General features: G+C 43.5%; 1 protein-coding gene across 1 annotated transcript; it reads right to left on the bottom strand.

Annotated features, from left to right (window-relative positions):
* Nucleotides 1-1,552: 1,552 nt before the first annotated feature.
* On the bottom strand, nt 1,553-8,142 carry si:dkey-275b16.2 (peroxisomal N(1)-acetyl-spermine/spermidine oxidase). The gene is made up of 10 exons (XM_037781550.1): nt 7,656-8,142; nt 5,182-5,358; nt 4,859-4,989; nt 4,579-4,766; nt 3,872-4,053; nt 3,258-3,427; nt 3,007-3,086; nt 2,764-2,876; nt 1,852-2,006; nt 1,553-1,741 (listed from the first exon to the last, which is right to left on the bottom strand). Exons 1-10 carry the CDS (start codon nt 7,807-7,809, stop codon nt 1,595-1,597), a joined length of 1,497 nt encoding a protein of 498 aa, XP_037637478.1. The 5' UTR covers nt 7,810-8,142; the 3' UTR covers nt 1,553-1,594.
* Between the last annotated feature and the right edge of the window lie 1,061 nt (nt 8,143-9,203).

The raw sequence follows: 9,203 nt of genomic DNA, 5'->3' as shown, positions 1-9,203 counted from the left end.
AGCCTGTGTTTCACTAGCCTTTGTTCCACTAGCCTGTGTTTCACTAGCCTGTGTTCCACTAGCCTGTGTTTCACTAGCCTGTGTTTCACTAGCCTGTGTTTCATTAACCTGTGTTTCACTAGCCTGTGTTCACTAGCCTGTGTTCCACTGATCCACTAGCCTGTGTTCCACTAGTCCACTAGCCTGTGTTCCACTAGTCCACTAGCCTGTGTTCACTAGTCCACTAGCCTGTGTTCACTAGCCTGTGTTCCACTAGCCTGTGTTCCACTAGTCCACTAGCCTGTGTTCCACTAGCCTGTGTTCCACTAGTCCACTAGCCTGTGTTCCACTAGCCTGTGTTCACTAGCCTGTGTTCCACTAGCCTGTGTTCCACTAGCCTGTGTTCACTAGCCTGTGTTCCACTGATCCACTAGCCTGTGTTCCACTAGTCCACTAGCCTGTGTTCCACTAGTCCACTAGCCTGTGTTCCACTAGTCCACTAGCCTGTGTTCCACTAGTCCACTAGCCTGTGTTCCACTAGTCCACTAGCCTGTGTTCCACTAGCCTGTGTTCCACTAGTCCACTAGCCTGTGTTCCACTAGCCTGTGTTCCACTAGCCTGTGTTCACTAGCCTGTGTTTCACTAGCCTGTGTTTCACTAGCCTGTGTTCCACTAGCCTGTGTTCCACTAGTCCACTAGCCTGTGTTCCACTAGCCTGTGTTCCACTAGCCTGTGTTTCACTAGCCTTTGTTCCACTAGCCTGTGTTCCACTAGCCTGTGTTTCACTAGCCTTTGTTCAATAGCCTGTGTTCCACTAGCCTGTGTTCCATTAGCCTGTGTTCCACTAGCTTGTGTTTCACTAGCCTTTGTTCAATAGCCTGTGTTCCACTAGCCTGTGTTCCATTAGCCTGTGTTCCACTAGCCTGTGTTTCACTAGCCTTTGTTCAATAGCCTGTGTTCCACTAGCCTTTGTTCAATAGCCTGTGTTTCACTAGCCTGTGTTTCATTAACCTGTGTTTCACTAGCCTGTGTTTCACTAACCTGTGTTTCACTAGCCTTTGTTCAGTAGCCTGTGTTCCACTAGCGTGTGTTCCACTAGCCTGTGTTCCACTAGCTTGTGTTTCACTAGCCTTTGTTCAATAGCCTGTGTTCCACTAGCCTGTGTTTCATTAACCTGTGTTTCACTAGCCTGTGTTTCACTAGCCTGTGTTTCATTAACCTGTGTTTCACTAGCCTGTGTTTCATTAACCTGTGTTTCACTAGCCTGTGTTTCATTAACCTGTGTTTCACTAGCCTTTGTTCAGTAGCCTGTGTTCCACTAGCGTGTGTTCCACTAGCCTGTGTTCCACTAGCTTGTGTTTCACTAGCCTTTGTTCAATAGCCTGTGTTCCACTAGCGTGTGTTCAATAGCCTGTGTTCCACTTGATGCCGACTTGCTCTGACGTCATGCACACGTACGCAACGATAACCTTACAAGATCGAGGCGGCCTTGTACCGTTGTACCGTCTTACCATTTTAGGCTTGTTCTCTAACTGCATGATTTTTCCACCACTGGAAAACAAATACAAATACATTCTGGGGGGGAAACTATTTTTAATGCATAACTGTTCATCTCTTACAATTTTTGATCTGGACATGGACTGATGGAGGAATAGTGTGAGATGAGTCGGTCAGCTTCTCTCCACCCAGTGAGAAGAGCTCCATGGACAGTGGAGTAGTAGTAGGGATGAGTAGCCTCTCCAGCGAACAACACCTGCAGGGGCTGAAGACCAAAGCAGTTAGAACTGAGAGCAACTTTGCTGTGAGTTAGTGTATGTACTTTATTATGCACGTGTGTGTGTTTGAGTCAGTAAAACATGCTCATCTGTGTACCTGTGACTGTGATCCCTTCGTAGGCAGGGCCTCCATCATGTTCTCCATGTCCTGCACCGAACAGCCTACTGCTGTGTGACTGTAAGATCCACATGTCCAGGGGTCATGAAACCACTGGGAGCGCAGGATTCTCCTCGGGGTGATGGTAGGGTTTCCTAAATATACACAGAGATATGCTGTCAGGGATCATCCTCAAATGGATCAGAAACATTTTTAGAAAATACTAAATTCTCGAGAAGTGCTCAAACTGAAAGAGTAGTTGATTTAGCCCACACATAGTAGTAACCAGCTAAGCAACAGCAGGCTAAGATTTTCATTTTAGTGCAACTTGTTGTCTATGCGATGACGACAAAGCTTTGGATCTTGGATCTTAAATCTAGTACTGGCTTCCAGTTTAAGTTTCTAATCAGTTCAATAATTATGGATCAATTGTCAAAGCAGTACATTGAGCATGAATTACAGGAGAACTTTCATCTCCTTATGAACAACATCTTGAGATCCTCTAACACAACAAGATTAAAGCAATCCTACACAGTAACTGACAACTCTTTAAGCCTTAAGTCATACTTGTGGCCCCTTGTGTAACACTCACTGTGCACATTGCTGAAAATGAAGACAATTCTCTGCTATTCTCACAATTAATGAGTCAGAACCTGAGCAGTTTGGCCAGAAGGTGGCACTACAGGAAAGGCCACATTGTTTCCCAAATCAAAAGGGGTTATCCTCTGTACAGTGGCCAGTGTAGGACATCTCAGATTCAGTTTGCCAGGCTTGTCTGTGCGTTTCCTGATGTTTATTGTGACTATCTAGGTAAAACAGTTTGTAACTCTACATTTAAGTGAAACAATAAAGTATTCCTATCCATTTTCATTCATACCAGCGATTAGGAGGCAGCTTCAGGTTGAGACTCACCTGTGAATGTACGGATGAGCTCTGTGATGGCAAATCTGACATCCTGCTCAGGAAGTGTCTCCATATACTCTGACTCGTGCCCGGCGATCCAGCCGCAGAGAACATGGCTATACCTGAGAGTTTAACCATAATTATCAAGAAGAGTCACATGGCTTTATTGCCTTCTGAACATGAATTAGCCTGGAAACTTTAAATAAGGAAGAATGAGCATCTGTCACAGCTCAGGTGCCGTATGTTGCTGACCTTTCAGAGGGTTTCTGCACAGTGAATGCTGACATCTTCTTTATCCAGGACATGTTTGACACCTGGTCCAAAACATCCTCCTGGAGAGACAATTGATGTAAAACAGACAATGTGTGTGGGTACTACTTATTAAAAAATAAGTTTTTAGGTTATTTGTAGATGGATTTACTGCTATTTTAAACGAATGAAATAACATTTAGACACATTGTTCTGTGCTAGCTTGTAAATGTATTCTGTGGTTCAATGCTGACCTCATCTTTCCACACCAGGTAGATGACCTCACAGTCAGCATCCCACCACGGTGATTCAAACTCCACAAATACTTTGTTGCATGTTCCAAATCCTAGTCTCTGGATGGAGCTCAGCTTGTGTGTCGGCAAAGGAGGACAGAACAGGGTTGAATGGTGCTTCTTAAGGTATCCTGTCAAAAAAAAAAGAAAAAGTTCATGCATGTTTATTTTTCTATACCTTTTTATATCTGGTTATATTAGGTCATTGTGGGCAATGTTGCAAATTAAAGCAATAGTAAGTAGAATTGGAGCAAATATGATTAAAAAAGGTAATTTTTTTATAAAACAGTCACTATATCCTGACAGTAGTGCATGAGACGGGTATTCTGAAAAAAAGATCATGTGCCTCTGTGTCCTGCGGTGCTCCTAATGACATCTACAAGATTTCACAGACCGGAGGAAAACAACAAATCAGAGCCGAGCTGGAGACTGCCGTCTCTGAGCAGCTGTCAATCACTGCGTGAACTCCGATCAAACGGTCAAACTAGGCAGCGCTGATCAAATATGAATCAATATTCTGTTACTGTAATGCCTATTTCTCGATACAATAGTACAGTATGTGTGCAGAAGTCTACCTAGAGGTACTGTGACAATGACATGATCAGCAGCGATCCTCTCCCCATCATCACACTCAACCGTGACAGTGTTTACTCCGCTCTCTGTGTTGTTCCAGTGGACACAGCGAACAGGCCGATTGTAGGTCACTAAACCACTGGGGAGTTCCGACATCAAGTTCTCGATTAGGCCCTCGAAGCCACTGTAAGAAAAAAGCACAAATCAAAGTTACCTGGCTGCATATGCGTAGCACTCTAATGGATTTAAATATTAGTTTATAGTCTCAGCACCCCAAAGAATTTGTATTTTACATTACGAGAAGGCAAGTCAGTGAAAAATAGAGCTGATATCGGGCTAAAACAGGTGCTGTGTCTGAAATCACTCCTTCTTTACTACATAGTGCGCTTACGGGAATGCGGGAATGCGGAAATTGTACCAGAGAGGAGATGTAACTTTAACTTTCCATAACCGTCACAAGTCTGTGTAATAGAACATATGTTAATTTGATCATAGACGGCCGTGCTCGGCTCGTGATTGGCTCAGGCGGGTGTGTGGGCGGGACCCCGATAGAGCGGCTCCAGCCCTCCGATCACCATTGGGATATTTTGGCTTCACTTTTGTACATTGGGAGGAAGTGTGACACGTCGTCCATCTATATATACAGTCTATGGTTTATACCCTTTATTTGGTGTGTATGAATATGCTTATGAGACGGTTTAGTATAGACCCTGGGAATGTGCAGTCCAGTCCAGGTAGACTCTTGTAGACATTAAATCCCGCCAGGTCTATCTCATCCATGGTGGGAGTCCCATTGGCGCAGCACTCAAACTTCAACATGGCACTGATCGCAGACAGTAGCAGCTCTCTGGTGCTTTTATCTTTATCTGTCCAACTCGCTGCTGCTCGCCGTCGGGCCTGCACACAATACCAAACACCCGCCCAAACTTCAGTTTATCATCAACTTCTCAGATCTATAGCAGCAGCAAAAAGAAAGATAAATAAAATACCTTTGATCGTATAAAATGTCCTACGCTGGCCCAGAGCGTTCCTTGTTGATTCTCAAATTGAAAAGTATCATCCAATAGCTCCTCAAACATCTTCAGAGCAGGTTTCATGAGTTCAGCACTGAGCTTCTGACCTGAATATCACCCACAGATTATAAAATATTAATAATGATAATCTGTTTTTGCATAAAGTAATCAATAGTCAGACTACTGGACACATTACGTCATTACACAGGATCATGCTAATGCACACACAGCCAGATAACTTGAATTAGGAAACATGATGTGTTAAAACAGGCTGGTGTTGCATTTCTAGATCTGGTGACCTGAACTGCTGAACCAGTTGGGAACCCAGGGAATATGTTCATTATAGTCCACGACCTGGTTCTCTTGGGTGAGGGCCTCTGGATCCAGGAGGCCATAGTCCCGAGCCAGACAAAACACTGGGTTCCCCTCAGATGGACCGTGGATATAAGATGCACCTATTTCTGTAATGTTATTACCTGTAGAGGAAAAACAAGATTGTGTGGTTACCGAAAAAATAAACATTATTGGTAGCAGGTTTTACACTGCAACAGACTTTTATTTGTTTTAAAAGGGATCTACACGATTACAACTATCATAATCATGGGTGTAACCATTAGTTCCCATCTGCTTTAGCCAAGCCCTATACGAGATGAGCAACTCAACAATTGTTTTTAGGTTTTCAGGCCTGCAAAACCTCCATACTTTAAACATTTGAAATAAACTGGGAAAAAAAAGTTCGGAAACTTGTGTTTGGTGGATTATTTCTCTGTTGTTACAATGCTAATTGGCATTGTATTTTACATCGTTGGAAAGCCTGTTTATTTACCTTCACAATGATGTCCAACTTGTAAGGATCATGCATTTGTGGGATGAGCAGCACAGCTGATTATTTGGGGAGCGCCCAAGAAAAATTTGCCAAAATGCTCCGTCAATGGTAAACAGTGTATTCTCCTGTTGGTATTGACTCTTGTTTTGAGTTGTTTGGTGGATTGGATGATTGAACTCTCTATCAGTAACAAGGAACAAACAAGACATATTGGCTATTTTACACTTTAATCATTTAATACACCGTCAGGAGCCTCAGTAGCGGTGGAAGATCCATACGCAGCCACAACAGCCTGGCACCTCCTCCTCATGCTGGTCACCAACCTGGTCACACGTTGCTATGGGATGGCGTTCCATGCCTCAACCAGGATTCGTTGCAGGTCAGCCAGTGTGGTTGTGTTGGTCACTCTAACACCTACAAGCTGATCCCACATGTTGAATTGGGTTGAGGTCTGGACTCTTGGCAGGCCGTTCCATTCTCTCTACTCCCACATTGTGGAGGTGGTCTGTGATAACCCTGGCTCTGTGGGGGCGAGCGTTGTCATCTTGGAGGATGAAGTTAGGTCCCAGATTGTGGAGATATGGGATCACCACTGGCTGCAGAATCTCATCCCGATATCTCACTGCATTGAGATGGCCTTCAATGATGACAAGCCTTGTTTTGCCAGTGAGGGAGATGCCGCCCCACACCATGACACTGCCCCCACCAAAAGCTGTTACTCCATCGATGCAACAATCAGCATAGCGTTCTCCGTGTCGTCTCCATACTTTGACCCTGCCATCCAACTTTGGCAGACAGAACCTGGACTCATCACTGAACATGACATTCCCCCACATGTTCAGGTTCCATTGTCTGTGTTGTCGACACCAGCGCAAACGGGCCTGACGGTGAAGGGCAGTCATTGCAGGCTTCCTGGTAGCCTTATGAGAATACACTGTTTACCATTGGCAGAGCATTTTGGCAAATTTTTCCTGGGCGCTCCCCACATAATCAGCTGTGCTGCTCATCCCACAAATGCATGATCCTTACAAGTTGGACATCATTGTGAAGGTAAATAAACAGGCTTTCCAATGATGTAAAATACAATGCCAATTAGCATTGTAACAACAGAGAAATAATCCACCAAACACAAGTTTCCAAACTTTTTCCCCCCAGTTTATATATTTCACATTGTGCAACTGCATCATTTTTGTGGTTTCCTTATTTGGAGAGTTCCCATCTGCTTTAGCCAAGCCCTATACAAGATGAGTAACTCAGCAATTTTTTTTTGTTTTTCAGGCTTGCAAAACCTCCATACTTTAAACATTCAAAATATGTGGTTTCCTTATTTAAAGAGCGTCAGTCGCTTTTGCTGATACAAGCATAGTTGAAAATAAATGAGTATGAGTATTTCCTTATTTTATTGTAATCTGTAAAGTTACTTTGGTAGTATTGAGGACGATTGTGTTGTTTTTTGATTTGTTTTTGTACTTTGTTATTTGTCTTTCTCTGTATAATATCTTTTGTTCTTTTGTATATATGTCCCTGCACATGTCTTCACTTGTTTTGTAATCACTTTATAACACAATAAAAAAAAAAGAATAGAGGAAGATGATTGTTTCTGACACCAGAGGGTTTTCATTTGGAATTTGTTTTTGTAGCTGCTGCTGAGAAGGCTTTGAAGAAGCATTTGGAAATAAATAATTAATAGTTAACTGAATTAAGAAAATGTGAAAAAAAAATCCATATAAAAATATTTTTTTTGTTTCATGGGAAAATAGTGTCTGTGTGTGTGTGTGTCATCTTTTTTTCAATTTAGTTCATTTTATTTTTAGCACCCTTCACCTGTAAGGCTAAATAAATAGCCGACCAGCGAGGATTAATGACAATCTTTATTTTTTGTTGTTGTTGTAATTTTCTGAAAGACAGAAAGAGAAACTGCAGCCCAGTTCTTATATCGTCGCTCACCCAGTCTGCCAGTTTTTATTCTTCCTCCGCTTCTTGCAGTCGCTTCAAGTATCCGCACGTGATGAAATCCAGCGTTAACGAGCCGGTGTGCTGCTGCTAGACCTGATATCCCGGATCCTATTATAGCTATCTGTGGGTCCGCACTCACCGCCATATTAGCTGCGCATCCAACCAATACCTCCTCTCCTGTACGGACTTCAGCCCGTCTGCATCGTTATGTAACATATAAGAGAAGCTCAGGTCAAAGCCCAGGAGAATTATAGGTGGAGCTGGTCTGTGCTGCATTCCTGAACTGTGACTGTGAAGCAGCAAGGTGCGGTTCAGTTGAGCCCAGCCTGTTGCTGGATAAAGGCTCAACCTTGCTGTCATCACATGCACTGTCTCCATGGAGGTGATATGACTATAACTGACTGACAGGGCTGCTCGAAGGGGTGAGCGCTGGATGCGGCCAACTGGACGTTTTCATGGACCAGTTTACTTCCAGTCTGCTGTTTACAAACTTTACTTGTCTTTTCAATTCGTCAAGAGAATATCCTACGGATGTCTGGTGTGTCAAGTTTAATTCGCGTTGTACACAGCCCCGGTTTTTATGTGCACAGGTTTCGTTCTTTTTTATCATACCCACATTAATTACACTGAAGCAGTCAATGGCTGTTGAATCTCAGGCTCCTTTCAACAATGCTCAAAATATGTTGGCCTATATATAAAAAAGTAAAATAATAGCAAACTGAGAATCTAAGACATAAAATTGTGCAAGATATACCGTGTATACACCGATCAGCCATAACATTAGGACAGCACGGGCACCCTGACCGGTCTGCGGCTACGCAGCCCCATACGCAACAAACTGCGATGCACTGTGTGTTCTGACACCTTTCTATCAGAACCAGCATTAACTTTTTCAGCAGTTTGAGCTGCAGCAACTCTTCTATTGGTCTTCAACACGGGCCAGCCTTCACTCCCCACGTGCATCAATGAGCCTCGGGTCTGACCCTGTCGCCGGTTCACCGGTTTTCCTTCCTTGGACCACTTTTGGTAGGTCCTGACCACTGCAGACCGGGAACATCCCACAAGAGCTGCAGTTCTGGAGATGCTCTGACCTGCAGTCGTCTAGCCATCACAATTTGGCCCTTGTCAAAGTCGCTCACATCCTCATGCTTGCACATTTTTTTTGCTTCCAACACAAAGGTCAAAGTTCAAAATGTTCAGTTGCTGTCTAATATATCCCCCCCACTGGTGCCATGGTAACGAGATAATTAATGTTATTCACTTCACCTGTCAGTGGTCTTAATGTTATGGCTGATCGGTGTATATATGTGTGTGTATATATATCCAAAGACATGCAGGTTTGGTTTATTGTTGACTCTAAATAGCCCGTTGGTGTGAATGTGAGCGTGTGAATGGTTCTCTATGAGTCAGCCCTGTGATTGGATGTACCCCGCCTTCGCCAAATGTCGGCTGGGATCGGCTCTAGCCAACACGGACAAGTTACCAAATCACTAAGTTAAACCTTCTGTCAGAGCATGTTTAATTGTGCATTATTAAATT

The sequence above is a fragment of the Sebastes umbrosus genome, chromosome 10 (assembly GCF_015220745.1).
Source record: "Sebastes umbrosus isolate fSebUmb1 chromosome 10, fSebUmb1.pri, whole genome shotgun sequence".
Lineage (NCBI taxonomy): Eukaryota > Metazoa > Chordata > Actinopteri > Perciformes > Sebastidae > Sebastes > Sebastes umbrosus.
This window is presented reverse-complemented; position numbering and strand designations above follow the sequence as displayed.

What these genes read in the sequence shown, in the direction of transcription:
- si:dkey-275b16.2 (XM_037781550.1), bottom strand. Translation starts at nt 7,809, where the DNA reads ATGGCGGTGAGTGCGGACCCACAGATAGCTATAATAGGATCCGGGATA. An exon ending in ACCTGGTGTGGAAAGATGAG is followed by an intron (nt 3,087 to 3,257) that starts GTCAGCATTGAA and finishes TTGTCTCTCCAG; the next exon opens with GAGGATGTTTTGGACCAGGT. An exon ending in CGAAGGGATCACAGTCACAG is followed by an intron (nt 1,742 to 1,851) that starts GTACACAGATGA and finishes TTTGGTCTTCAG; the next exon opens with CCCCTGCAGGTGTTGTTCGC.